Source organism: Manis pentadactyla, chromosome 14, assembly GCF_030020395.1.
Source record: "Manis pentadactyla isolate mManPen7 chromosome 14, mManPen7.hap1, whole genome shotgun sequence".
NCBI lineage: Eukaryota > Metazoa > Chordata > Mammalia > Pholidota > Manidae > Manis > Manis pentadactyla.
Genome location: NC_080032.1, coordinates 82,629,540 through 82,645,053, shown reverse-complemented (window position 1 = coordinate 82,645,053; position 15,514 = coordinate 82,629,540). Strand labels below are relative to the sequence as shown.

The 15,514-nt window shown below is 34.7% G+C and overlaps 1 protein-coding gene across 5 annotated transcripts in view; it reads right to left on the bottom strand.

Annotated features, from left to right (window-relative positions):
* Window positions 1-15,514, bottom strand: part of CCDC91 (coiled-coil domain containing 91) — a 329,601-nt gene that overhangs the window by 74,598 nt on the left and 239,489 nt on the right. For 4 of the 5 annotated variants that reach the window (XM_036889457.2, XM_036889452.2, XM_036889455.2 and 1 more), the window contains 3 exons: window positions 10,328-10,420; window positions 10,164-10,232; window positions 7,089-7,265 (listed from right to left, as the gene is read on the bottom strand). In XM_036889457.2, the coding sequence (XP_036745352.2) occupies window positions 7,089-7,265; window positions 10,164-10,232; window positions 10,328-10,420 (339 nt within the window). The remainder of the gene's footprint in view (window positions 1-7,088; window positions 7,266-10,163; window positions 10,233-10,327; window positions 10,421-15,514) is intronic. The other variant, XM_036889459.2, reaches the window with a different exon arrangement.

The following is a 15,514-nucleotide window of genomic DNA, read 5'->3' as shown; positions in this document are numbered from 1 at the left end:
AAAAATGTCCAAGAAAAATTGTACATAGACCAAATCTAAGAACATACATATTATATAAAGTTTACTCTGTAATAAGTATACTCTTCTATGATAATTAGCCTACCTAATTCCTCACCTCCTATCTATTTGTCTATTAAAATATCATTATTTTCTGATAACCCACATGGAGATTACTTATGTCAGGCAGAAACTTAACACTAAGAATTGTCTCTCCAAGTGTAAGGAAAGGCAATTCATGGTTTCCCGAAGGGGAGAGATTCGTCAAATTTTGTGCTCCAGGATCGGTTGTTTTTCTCTCTTGAGCAATATTAGCAACAGCCTTCAGTGAAGAACTGAAATAAGACAAGCTTGACTAAACTTCATATACTGATAGGCGCCAATGCCCTGACCATATTTCAGGCTTATCAGCCACAGATAGGAAGGCTCGTGTATGTGTTGAGGGAGAAGAAGGTGACAAGTTTTATAGTGTCTGGGGGCATGAAATTTCCGCTCCCTTACAATGTCAAATCAGGGTAGAGTATGGTGAGGCTATACTATAACATCAATGTTGCTATTAAAACAACTGTATGAAAGACATACCACGGCCCAGCCCTTATGGACCCAAGGGTGAGAATAAAACCTGAAAACAGGATGGGTGTTAGGGCTTTAAAGACCAGGACCATGTTTAGCAATTTCACTTAGACAAGAAATGTTGACACTAAAATTTAAAGTGTCATAACAAATAACTCAAAACATTCTGTCTTCCATCTCATTATTTAATTTTTCCTTTGTGTTATAAAAAATATGGGATTCCAAATTCTGCCTCATGATACGATAAAGAGTGACTCCTAGTACCGGCATATGTAACACAAAGACTCTTGCTTTAGAAAACTGTACAAGCTGATTCAACAAAAGAAAATAAGCAAAAATGTTTTAAAAGCATCAAAGTTCTTACCAGATAATAAAAACTGGTGGCTCAAGATCTGGGAGAACAAAACTAATTTGTCTTGAGGGCATCTGCCATTCTGAGACTAAGTAGTAGAATTGAACAAAATGATGTATTTGAATAAATCCAAAATCTAGAAAACTAAAAAGACCTAAAGTTAAGAATGGAACGGATAGATTCTCAAAGCAAATCAGAGCAAGAATTAATGAATATATAGAAGATACAGTAGAAGAAATTATCCAAAAGCATAACAGAGAAAAATGGAAAATAAAGCAATACTGAGACTTAATGAAGACAGTAAAAATGTACACATACCTCCTTTACATTTCGTGTATGTAGTACGTATCTACATATTGTGTGCGTGTGTGCATGTGTATATATACAGTAAGTACTGCCTAAGTTTCTGAGATAGTTTTCAACTGGGACAGGGATCAGCAAACTATAGCCTGTGGGCCTGTTTCTATAAATAAAATTTACTGGAACACGAGCATATCCGTTCACTACACACTGTGGCTGCTTTCACGCTACCATAGCAGAGCTGAATAGTTGTGACAGAAAATGTGTAGCCCACAGGTTGAAATGTTTAGTACCTAAGCCTTTACAGAAACTGCTTGCTGGTCCCTGCAAGTAAAATGACACCAAAGAAAATTCTGAAGGATGCACTTCAGGTGGAGGCGCAGAGGCCAGAAAGATCAGAGATATAGGTTAAAAAAGAGAAGTATTTTATTATTTATAATAAATATAAAGAAGAATACACTGTATTAGTGCAAGGTTTGAAAATACAGAGTTAATCATAACAATAGCATAAAATTATGGAAGAAAGTAAACTGAGTTGAAGAATTTTGAGTTCTTTATATTGTCTGGAAGAAAGATAAAAATACTGATCAATTACTTTGGTAGGTGGGAGATACATCTTGCAATTCTAGGGGAACCACCAAAATAATAGAAACATATAATTTCTAAGCTACTAAACAGAAGACTATGCTATCATAAGTGGTATTTTCTACAATTTTGTGTTTTGATTTTGTATCAAGAAACTTACTAAGTACTTATTAATTTAGTATTTTCTGAAAAAGTTTTTAGATTTTATACATATACAAAATATAAAGGTCTTTGAATACAAAGGTTTCTTATATAAACTCTACTGCCTAGATAACACTCTTCAAACAGGCAATTCTGACATATTCTACTGCAGGGAAATAATCTTTTGCATCTCCGACCGTTATATCCTTTGAGCTTTACGGGATGTACAACAGTCCCTTGGTGAAGTAACACATCTGATTCATCACTGTCCAACTAGGGAGGCTTCCTACATAAGAACTTCCACTCATATAAAACTTCAAAAGAAATATTCAAGGGGAAGTATATTATTGTTTCATATTATCAACACAGGTACATGTTCTATAAAAAGTGAAATACACTGAGCACAACTTCCCCCACCTCCTTTCAAAAAAAAAGTTTACCTGCTTACCTACTAAAAATGATTATGTTCAGGGAAAACAACTCTATGAAACAGTAAAAATTAAGTTTGATGAAATATTATTAATGACTAAATATTGAAGGCATAGAACCATATTACTCTTCTTATGTTCATAATAGTTTCCTTTTTGATTGGTTTTAAGATCAATATATAACTATACTTATTACATCCTAAGCTATTATCTAGTATCTGCTAAGGAACTTTAGTATTTTCCACTGCTTTCTAAGTCCCTGCCAAAGTCTGGTAAGAGTTTCTGTGACAGTGAGTACTAAAGGAACAACCATATTACACACGTTGAGGATTTCTGTGTGAATGACCATATTATAGAAGACGCACATGAAAATTACCACATAAAGGCCTCTGCAGGATACCTGATGATCTCACAGAGAGACTATGGTGCTGTTGATACTAAATTACACTTGATCAGGTGTTCACTAATCTAGAGTTAATGTATGCTACTGTGGCTCCTGATATTTTAGGACCATGATTGGTTTTCTGGGACACATTCTATGAGTCAGACATTATGCTAGGGCCTAAGAGAGTAATAAATATGATTGAGACACTCGTGAGACTCTCAATTCAGTGGGACAAACAAGGAAGTATTTGAATCAGACGTATGCTGCAAGAGAAGTATACACACTATGAGATAGGAGGTCAGGGCCTTTTCCTCCCAACAATGCACACCCTGTGCCTGCAGGAATAGTGGGAGGTGCGGCAGTGTACATGCATGTATCTGCAGTCTTGTTTTTAGAGCAGAGGATTCACTTTTAAAAATTAATAGCCAGTCTTTCAAAAACCACCAGTGCTAGTTTCTGAAGAGCCATATATACACATAATATATAAGATGAGGGCTCATAAATCTTGAGAAATGATCTTTAGTTCTTTGACCATTATTTACAGTAACAGATGGAAGGCTTTGTCTAGTAAGTCCCACATGAAGGCAGTGTCTGATGATTGCTTTGTTTTTCCTATATATGGCCATACCTTTCTGTTTCTTTGCACATCTCATAATTTTGTTGTTGTTGATAAAAAGTGGACATTAAGATGATGTAATATAGCAACTCTAGAAATCAGATCTCAATTTCCTGTTCGTTTAGGAACTTTTCTGGACTAATTCTGTAAAATCTGTATGCTTTATCATGTGTGGCCACTGAAGTCTCTGCTGGGTTAGCACAGTAGTCAGCTAACGATTAGAAAGGAATTTCCTTAAATGCCTTTAACCAGTGAGTCTCCCATTATTTGCCTAGGGCCTGCGTGTGTTGGGGCACACCCTCAACATCGACAGTGTACGGCTTTACTTTACCCTTCACTTTCTGTTTGCACAGAACCAAAGTCAGCCAGAGGTGAGAGACTAGGGCCTTCTCAGGTCTTTCCGGGGCATGTGGACAACCTTGGGCATATATGTGACCTTCAAGAAATCCAGGAATATTTTCAAATATTCCCAGAGCTTTTCAAAGCTACTTATAACAATCACGTTGCCCAGATCCGCCCACCCTCCTCCTTTTTTGGTCAGGCTCATATTTGCAACTGGTATTTCTGTCCCAGGAAGCTGGAAGGTTAAATAACTGCCACTTACTACTTCTGTCAAATATCCTGGAGATGGGGCTTTTCCCACTGAATAAGCTCTGCGCCAGGTCAAATATCGACAAGTCCTGCAAATGGAGATTTTCTAGGAAGCTGCCAGGCAGGCCAAATAGATGGGGTTTTTGTGAAGCTCCAACTTGGTCCGCCCCCTCCAGTGGCCTCTACATTGCTGGTTTTCACAGCTACCATGATAGTGACACTCCTAAAGCTACTATGGAGCTGGGCCCAAGGGGGTGGCAATGAGGCAAGTTAAAACTCTACAGAACTTGCTATTTTTACTGAGACTTGACTGTTTTTCCTGAATAAATACCCCGTGGGTTGTTGATGCCTTTGTTTAATATCCAGAGTTCTGAAAAAGTTGATTTTGACAATTTCTGCTTGTGTTCTCACTGCCTTTATGCAGAGGTCCTTAGTCTGCCTTGGAGAAGTGCTTAGATTCTCCCTTTCACAGGATATCAATATTTGCCCCATTTCTTTTTAGTGCACTAAGTTTATAATTTCAATACTTAATGTATCTGATATTCATTTTAGTATATAAAGTGCAGAAAGAAATGGGAAGCCAGTTGCAATTATGTTTAATCTTTTCTGGGTTAATCAGTAAGAAAGATACTTTTGAGAATTTAATAAAAGTTATGAACTATTTCTGCAGAAAAATCTACACATATATAGTTTTGCATAATTTCAGTAAATTCAGATTGACTGGACAACCTTCCATGCAACGCAGATTAAAAACCCTGATTTGCTAAGGTAACTTCATCTTATTTGTAATATCATCTTTACAGATTTGTAAATTATGGAAAAATTTGTGTGTTTTTCTGTATTCTACCCTATTTCACTGGTCTGTTTGTCTATATCCATATAAGGACCATAAAGTTTTTAATTACTCCCAGCACCCTTCTGCCTCAGAGCCACTGCAGTTGCTTTTCCCACTGCCTGAAACACTCTTTCCCCAGCTACTCACAAGGTAAACTCCTAACTTAAATGCAGGCCTCAACTCAAATGCTAGCTCCCGAGAGTTCTTACGTGATACCCTATTTACATATTAGTTCCCTCACCCTCTAGCTCCTTACACAGCTTGACTTTTCTTCATGCAACTGATCTCTACTTCACAATACATCTTTATTTCTTGTCAGTCTTCTACACAAGGCAGGAAGACTTTTTTTTTTTACTACTATATCCCCAGAAATAAGTACAGTCCCTAGAACACAGCAGGCAGTAGTTTCAATTATTAATGCGTAACACCAAAAAGTAAGTTTGACTAAGGCAATTTGCTTATCTTACTGGCTTAAATAAACAAAAGATATTTGAATTTCAGCTGGCTTTCAAGAAAAGAAATTCTGTTGATTTTCTAGACTAGGACTATGAAACTTCAAGGCACCCAAGGAATGACAGTTGTTGGACTATAAGCTTTTACTACAACTAATGAAAATAAAAGCAACTATTTCAGGAAATCCTTGAATACATGTGATAGTATCATATTTGAAAACCTGAGTTATTTGAAAACACTGTTCTCTGTTCTATATGTTTTCTATTCCACTCTCTTTGCCATCAGGTAAACACACACACCACACACACACACACACATACACACACACATGTGCACACACACATCTTTCTTTATCTCACATGTGCCCAAAATATGCAGTAATTTGGAAGAAAATGTACACAATACATTTATTCATGGACATGCTTGTATTATCTTAACAGTACTCTGAAACTATGGAAAACAAATTTTAAAGTGTATCATATAAAGAGTAGTGTTTCCTGTAGGTAAGAATGTTCCTGACAAACCAGTAGAGAAGTGTGCTCTTTAAGATATGTATTTTTCTGCTTGAGTGATGCATATGTGCTGATTTATTCATGCTCTCTTGCTCAAACTCATGTTGATTAACAGCCCACATCTATATGTATGAGGTTACAGGAATGATCTGTGATCAAAAAAAGTTGAAACTCTCCCAAATCAGAACTTAACCAATGATCTTGATGTCACTGGCATGAAATTCCAACCAACTGAATTTTCAGACAATTAAACATTTTACATACAATAGCTGATCAACATATATTTGTTGATATTAACAATAGATTACAGAAAGAATTAGAAATCACTAGTAGAAAAAAAAAAAGCTAGGAAAAAAAAAAAAAAGAGATCTGTTGCTACACTGTTACCTTACCATACATGTTACCTACAGATCTGTTTAATTTTTAAAATAAATGTATAACTGTGTTCTTGAGAATAAACTTGTGGCTTTTTAAAAAAATTGTGTAACATTTATCCTTAATATTAGAAACACTGAGTTTTTCAGGGCTTTATTAAGATTAGTTAATAAGTCATAAAAGAATCTTCTGGGTTGTTAAGGGTTCGGCATTTTAGCTACATTTATAATGCATAGTTGAATGAACAACAGTAGTATATGTAACACTTTGATCATGTTAAAGAAAGATATCTAAAAATGTTATTTTTTGCTTTTTATACTTGTTTAAGGAAAAATTTATTCAGGTATCTCATTGCTTATATAAAGAAAATACTAAATACAGGTAAAATAGAACTGCAAATTCAATTATGGAAAATGAAATTAATGTAGTTTTTAATTGTTCTGATAAGTGATCACAAGTGATTTCGAATGTAGGCCATATTTGTTGATAAACAGTATCTTTTATGATACCATAGGGATATTTGGGAGGTTCTAATATTCACGTATAGATAAATAGACATATAAATTAGACATAATTAATTGAACCAAACTTTTTTTTTTCTACATACATTACTTTGTATTGATTGTGTGTGTGTGTGTGTGTGAAAAAGAAAAATATATATTAAATAGGAGGCTTAATGTAGTTGCAGTAACTAAATATAAATTTGGATTCTGAATTTTTCGAAAAGCCAAAAGGCAGAATTATAAGTTACTGAGTTTTTAATATCAGAAAGTGAAAGTATTGCTAAATTAAAAATTATTAGTTTAAAAAATATCGAAGGTAAAATGATTAAATACTGTTATGTCCACGAAGGTGATTTTAAGTAAAATAAAACAATAGTAAGAATACTTCATTTTGAGAAAAATAAGAAAAAAGAAAATATTACAGAGAATTAATTTCACTAACCTGACTTATTTTTTTTTGCTCCTGTATAGCTTTTTGAATTGCCTGAGATACTTTCTCTTGATCTTTTGCGTGCTCAGTCTTCCATAACTCTCTCTCTTCAGCATGGGCTTTCTCCAAATTTTTTCTTTCTTCTTCTATGGCTTTTAAAACTGCATCCTTCACTGCTTCTTTTTCAAGCTTCAAAACAAATAATGACCTAAATGAAAATACTTCAAAGAGTGACTGCACAGTAATTCCTTGAATAAGACAGATTTGGGTTAACCTAAAGGATACAAATCTTTGATTCTATAGGGTTTAGTTCCGACACTGCTGTTTTTATGTAGATTTAATAACTGCTGTAAAATAAATTATTTGTTTTCATACAAATAGTTCTACATGTTTCCATGGCATTTCTCAACTTCAAAGAAACCAAGCCTCAGCTTAAAGTAGCAATTTTTAAACCATTTGGTCTTAGGATTTCCTTAGGCATGTAAAAAATATTGAGGACTTCAAAGGGCTTTTGTTTATGCTAGCTACACACATTAAGATTTACCATGCCATATCAGAAATTCAAACCAAAACAAAATAAGTATACTTATTTATTAATTTGAAATTAATAACACTAATTGCATTGTACAGTAACACATTTTATGAAAAATAGCTATATTTTCCAAAATTAAAAAGTGAGAAAATGATATTGTTAAATGTTTGGTGTTTGTAATGTCTGACCTACAGAAAACAGCTAGGTTCTTGTATCTATCTTCTATATTAAACCTGCAATGAGTTTTTTAGTTTTTTGGTTGACATATATAAAGAAAGCTTTCTCACACAGATATACAGCAGAAAAGGGAGAAGTACTTAGTAGCTGGTTTATATCTCTAAAGGTATTCTTGACGATTCCACACTAAAACTTAACAAGGGGTGGTTCTTAAAAGTTAGTTGCAACAAGGAAAATCATATCATGTCAAAGAAATTTTTGTACTCTGTTACATCACCACCTTTTCTTGCACTCTGAATGAGTGCTTTATCTATGCATGATTTTTAAAATCGTTTTATTTGGAAAATACTGGTTCAATTGAGTTAGGCCTCTTCTCCAGACGTTGACACATTTTGTTATGTCATAACAAAACATAAGGTCACATTTGTTAATATCACCAACAGTCTCATCAAAAAAGTCTTTTAAGTGTTAGAAAACAGATACAAATTTTCCAAAATTCTTATTTTTGCTTTAAAGCTCACATTTTATCATTGGCAACAAAATTTGTCAGTTTTCTTGAGATGCTGGCCTCCCTCTGCTTACTCTGGAGAAAATGTCTGCTAAATCCTGAAGTCTGTATAACCCTGGTGATTCAGTAAAATGGTGCGCCGTGAAAATTTCCTCCTGCAGTTGCAACTCAAACAACCGCATAAGAATTTTCCTCAAGAAAACCATCTTCCTTCGGGAAGCAGTAAAGTCTGCAGACCTCCCACCCCTGACCCCACAGATACCCTGTTACTCTTGCTTCCAGGCAACAGCCAAATTTGACAGAAATTGAAGGTGAGTTACCACTCCCTGAACTCTTGTTTTACTCCACAATCTTCTCTTAAACTATCTTACTATGCTCACCAGTGCCCTCCACGTTGTTAAATCCAAATGATATTTTCTGTTTTTTGTTTTAATCCTTACTTTTCTTGACCTCAAAGTGAGAGCCTATGTAGTTGACTACTTTTGTTTCCTTGAAACCCTCTCTTTTCTTGCTTGACATGACAGCAGGCTGCTTTTATTTCTCCTACTTATCTGGATAACATTGTAACTTTGTAACGTCCTCCTTTCTTTGGATTTTAAGTTTTGGAGTTCTTTCAGGGCTCATTGCTTGTGCCACTTGTCACTCTAAGCTGTTGTGGGAAGTAATGACAGCGATTTCCATAGCTACCATTACCATCTATCCTCTGAGAAAAGAAAAAAGCATATTATATTATCAGGTCATTCCCTTCTCCTGAGCTGTAAATGTCAGGTAGACTTAGCGACTTACTTGGCTACATTACAGGATACATTACATTATCTGGATACATTACAGGCAGGAGAAACAGTACTACTTTCCATGTTTTTGTTGACCCAATACTCAGGGAGTTCACAACCTGGCCTCCTTCTATAACCATCCGCACCAAACATACATGTTAAGTACATCTCCTATTTACAGAATTTGTCTATTTCTTTTCTTTCCAAACTACTCTTACTACTCTATTTCTGCTACTCACTATCTCTTACCCAGGCTTCCTATATACTCTATTAAATTCCTTCCTTCCCTCTAGCTTTCGTTGCCCCTAATATCCCCAAAACTTATGTTAACTATCATTATGTTAATTATGTTAAATAATTAATGTTAATTATCAAAAATTTCAATGTGTCTGTCCTTACCTATGGAATAAAATTCAGACTAACGATTCAGAAAATCAGCCATCCTTCAAGCTCATTTCAAAAGTAATTTATTGCCAAAAACTCCTATGACATGGAAATACTACCTATACACTCATAATAACTTAATGCATTCCTCCTCGCCTTAGCAGTAATAATTAGTATTTTTCTTATGTGATTATAAATTCTGTAAGATAAAATCATAATATGCTTAAATTTCCACCCCTGGCATAGGGATTTGCACATATAAAACTCTCAGTATATTTAAATTCAAATCCAAATCTCTAAAGTTAGTGCTATACATGTACTTGCTGGCATATGTACATTTGCTATCTGTGAGTATGCTAGTTACGTGAGTTACTTCAAAGGTGGCTTTAAAAATCACATATCTTGATAAATGTATACATATATACACACACACACATCACTGTGATGATACCTATCAAATACCAAGTGGTTATTAGTTTCTCAACATTTTTAACAATTAATAATCTAAATGTAAAGCATTTCATATCTTAATCTTACATAATGTGAATTTAATAATAATATGAATCCTAAATTTAAGAGGAAAAATAAGAAAAAGACCTCTTTTTGATTTTTTTATAATGAAATATTCTATGGAAAGTAGGTTGACTATAACCCATTAATGAACTTGGTGTTTTAATTCCACTTACAAAAAAACACATTACAAATGGAAATACCTTTGCAGCAGATGCTAATGCCTCTTTATTTCTTTGTCTTTCTTCCTCCAAACATTTTTCCAGTATTTCCTATAAATGATAAGACAGTTGGATAGACATTACATGTATGATTTGAGGTAACAGAGCACATTCTTCCCACACCGTGAGCAAGTGTAAAGTATCACCTTCTGCTCCTGAGACTGCTGAATCAAAGCTTCCTTTACTTTCTCCTTTAATAGTTCCTTCTCTGCATCCAGAATTTCAAGGAGCCTCTGATGCTACAAGGAAAGATAATTGGATTATGATTATGGCTCTGAGACCAATAGTCTGTTAACAAGAACAGTTGCTGGAATTCATTTGTCCAGAAGTACTGACACAGTTAACTAGAGGAAACAAAGGGGAAATTTGCTAAAATGAAGGCTTAGGAGCCAATAAAGTAGCACTGAATTCACATTTTCCAACCAGCTACAGTATCTTTTCTTTAGCCCTCAAACCCAACAAAGTACATACATGAACTCTAACTTGAGAACACTATTCGAAAGTGGAAAGTGAATCAGAAAATAGTATCTTTTCACTAACCTAAATTTGGTAAAACTACTTACTAAAGTGATTATTAGTTGGAAGTAAGAGAAGCAATGAGGTAATAACTATGTTTGCTTAATGAACAACCATTATACAAGATTATCTGTTTGCAGTAAATCAGTATTAAACTGAAAGATTATCAGTTCTCACAGATTCAAAAACTGAATCTGTGAAAACAAAGGAACATTATGTGATAGCTAATGTTAAAGTATACAGAGTTCACGTATTTACTTTCATTCCAACGTGCTAGTTAAAAAGAGCACAAAACCATTATCCAGCTGTCATGGACTAGGCACTTGGAGTTTGAATGGAGTTTTTAAAGAAAATTGAACTTCTGTAGCCTCAATATCTTCAATACAGATAAGCCAGATACGTGTTCTGGAAGTTCTTATAGGAAAACAAAATAAAAAAGAAAATGTATATTCTTAAGATTTCTCATTACTAAAGGCAAATGAGATGTTTTCTCAGACTTAGAATGCCATTTACACAGTAGCCTCCTTCAAATATGAACTTATTTGGATACCCAATATTTTAAAACAGATCTATGCCTTTCAAAGTCGTTCTGATTTAAAACACTTTTAATTACACTTAAAACATTAAAGTAACTAAATAGTCATGTCTAGTTAAGCTAATCCATTATTCCTGTTTTTAATTATACTACTTTTTACCTTTCAAGAAAATAAGTCACCAATAAGATATAGTTTTTCATTAAAAACAAATCCAAACTATGATACAAATGAGTTATGAAAAATTAATGGTACCATATGAATTTGTAAAAAGCAGCTGACAAAAAATAATTATATCTGATATGCAGTAACAACTCAGACTTTAACATTAGATTCTATGTAAGTCAAGATGCACATAGAATTTCATAGAATCAGAAATAATACCTAATACTATTTAAGATACACACCTGAGAAAATATGCAAAATGCTATATTAGGCAAATAATTAGACTTAAAAATAATAATTACGATTTTCATATGAAATTGAAAATATTTAATTTTGGCAGAGTGGGGGTAAACATAACACAACAAGATACAAATTACTGGAATTAAACTATAGAATAAACTTTTCAGTCAATAATTTTGAAAATGATTTGTCCTTAACAAGACTTGTTATGTAAATAAGTAAGACTAATGGAAGTAATTAATTATAAGTAGGCCAAGGTTCTCCAGTGGTCCAGTAAGAACCAGGGGGTCCAGTAGCTAAAATGACAATGTGATTTTTAATAAATCCATTCCTGAATGTCATTTCTTAATTCTGACAGTACACTGTAATTGATCTTTTAGTTTGCTTGTGCAAGAATAAACCTGAAATTGCCATTTGAAAAAAGCTTCCTACATAAAATATACTCTAAAATCATTGATCTACTTGAAAAAATACAGTTAGGTTACTGACTTTTCTCATACATACAGATAATAATAGCTAACATTTTTTAGCACTTTTAAGAAAGGCCTCAGGCAATCTTCTTTCTCATTTTCAGATGAGTGATCTGAGACTTAGGCTAAATAACTCACCAGTCTCTAGTTAATCACTTCAGTAATAACATATCCATACATACTCATTATCAGCAGTAGTAGTCACCTTGTTGCTAAAAGCAACCCAGTATTAACTAGTTGTTACCTAGTAGCTAGAGCTACTTAATTCAAGATGTATGAAAGGTAAAGCCTCACTTCCATTTGGCCTAAAAGACTTTGACTAATCCACGCTTCTGATTTTGTTTTTTTCAGAGTAGTATTAAAATAAGATGATTTTCTGAACAAACAGTAATTGATATTAGGAAGGACGATTTGGAATGCTGAACAGCATGGAAGAAGTTGTCTTAAAATTAAACACGATTAATTTGTAAAATGAATATTCCACAACTAGCTAATCAAGAACCATATAAAGTTCAGTAAAACAGTTCTTGTAAAATTCACATGTGCTGATTGTGAAAAATGTAAAGAAGAAGTGAAATCACCCCAAGTTCTATTACCGAAGAGAACCACCAATAGCATTTGAGCAAACATCCTTTTGGAGAGCTGTGTATGTTAAAAAAATATATATATATATACATATATATATAAACATTTATATAATAATACTATTCTGTAATCTTTTTGAACTGAACAACAGTATTTGTGACTAAGCTATTATTTTTTTCTTATATCAATTATGTATTTTACTATATCCTATGTACACACACTGAGGTTGCTTGTATCATTTCACCTTTTAAAAATGTGCATGCATTTTTGTGTGAACTTGTACTACAGCCTTATGAAAACTTCCTAGGATTGGATGAAGGTTGATGATTGAGCATGTTTTATATTTTGATGTATATCCTTACATTGTACTGAGGAAAGTAAATATCAGATTGCACCTTTCCTAAGAGTAGCAGGACAAAGGACAAGGGAGATTAACCTCCAGAACAGAATCATAGCCTAGAAGAGCAATTAATCAAGGAAACTGCTCCACAGTTGGAACAGAGAAACCAACAGTATTTGGTAGCTGCTATGGACCAATCATTGCTGTCTGTTTCATCATTCTTCCCTTTTAAAAATGGGAATTTTTGCTGTAGCTATTTTGTTCCTCTTCTTTTTGAATATAATGATTGTAGTTTTGAGGGAGCAAGGTTCCTTCTACTTCAGTGTTACCTCTGTTTTCTTTGAAGTTCCTTATTATGTGTTTGAGTCAGTAGTTTCCTCATTTAAGTTATTCCTACAATGTCTGGTAATTATTTTCTGTCCATTTATATTAAAATCTCAGACACAAAATGCTGGTAGGAAATTCTGTGTATGTGGGTGAGCTTCACAGTAGGTGCAAAATGCTGCCTTTTCACAGTTGTGGTGGCGATTTCCAAATGTCAGGTGTAAGATAAAAGAACTGAAATAAGCAGGCAACGAGAGGCAACAAAGGGCGAGGCAGTTTATTTGAGCGCAGTCCTGGGCGAGGTTCACCAGTCTGCACCGGGACAGGCTGGAGAAGTCGCGCCCAGCAGGGCAGGCAGTGAGTTTTTAAAGAAGGCAGGGGGAGGCAGAGCATAGATTTACAGCGGCGCGAGGACTGGCTAGCCTAAGGCACATTTTTCAGGTTGGGAGGGGGCAGCAGCCGGGGACTTTGGCACATCATCAGTGTCCGACGTGCTCACCCCTCCCTCCGGTGCCTCCAACCTTACATCAGGTCTATAAGCATTTTCTCTTGAGCTGCTCTTTTTGCTGAGGAAAAAAAAAAAAATCTCCAGTATCCTACCTGGTCTACTAAGTCAAACAACCAGCATTCTAGAAGTGATATGGGTTAAGGCAGAGGAAGTGGAGAGCCCAGTTAAGTAACGGATTTGGGGTTAATCTCCCAGTTTTCAGTCCCATGGCCTTACCCCTATTCTTTATGAGGTCAGAGATGATCTGGTTTGACTGTTCCTTTGTTCTGCTAGGATACACAGTAAATCCCAGAATTAAGAATGTTGTGCAAGGAGACTTGCAACCATTCCTCCCGTTTTCAGAGCTACACATCACCTTGCGCTTCCGTTTCCTGCGGCCCCCGGTTTTGCAGGACCTGTCAGCTTCCTTCGTGGGTTTCACGTCAGCAGGCTAAGATCACATTTCTCTAGCCTCTGCTAAGTGACAGGATACTTGACCATCTGTTATCTCCTCTAGTTTACCGTTTTTACATTTTTGTTTGTTTTCATCCCTCTGAGTGTCATTTTAGTGATTTCTTTCAGGGGAGAGGTACAGAAGATGAGTGTGTTTAATTCACCATATTAAAAAAACACTTTTTAAAGGATTTTAATTATAGCTATCATTTTTTGACTAAACATTATGTGGCAGGCACCATGGCAGGAACTTGACAAATATTTCTGGTCACCCTTATAACAGCCCAACAATGTATGTGTTACTTCTTACATCTGACAGATTTCAAAACTGAGTTTCAGAGAGGTCATGTAAACTGCTTACATTAACAGAACTAATAAAACAGACTGGGACCCAGTAGGGCTGAATACAAAATCCAAAGACTTTGGTAGATTCTCTAGAATTAATGTGTAATTGCTCCTCTCTGCTCCATCTCTATGGACTGCTTCCTTGACTTTTTGGATCCCAGTCAAATATTCCTATTATTCACCTACTCTTACAATTTATCAGAGTAACTTGCAAAATTATAGTTATGTTATGGTCACGGTGTGTCTCTGCCCCACACTCCCACCTCTGGCCCCTTAAGGGAAAGTAACAGATGGCAAGACCATAAAAACTGGATGAAAAAGGGAAAACACTCATCCTTGACAAATAAATTTCTTTTTTTTTAAGCAAGACTTTAAAATATTTAGGTAGCTGAATTGCTCTCATTGGAATGCCAAGAAATATACAGAGTGAGCCAAAATATTTATTCATCAATCAATGCCTATTTCAGCTAACACATTTTCGTTTTCTCAAAAACACACTTTCAGTGGAAGAGATTTTTCCCAAAGAATAAACTAATACATGAGCCACAATTACAAAAACTGCACTATATACTTCTTTAAGACAAAAAAAAGGTAGTCTTCAGTTCAGTTTACATTTTGGGACATCTCCCTAGGAAGCAACATATTCTGCTAGAATCTCTGCGGGCGCTGGAACAAGACAGACCTGGAGTCAAATCACTAGTTCTTCACTTATTAAAAGTGCAACTTAAGCTTTTCTAAACCTCTGGGGTTTTTCTTTCAATATGTAAGTAAGGCTAATGATGCCGTTTTAAAAGAATTAAATGAAGTACTGTAGGTCATGTATCTTGTTCTCAAAAATATTAACTAAACTTCCTGTCAGTTGATAAAATTGTGAA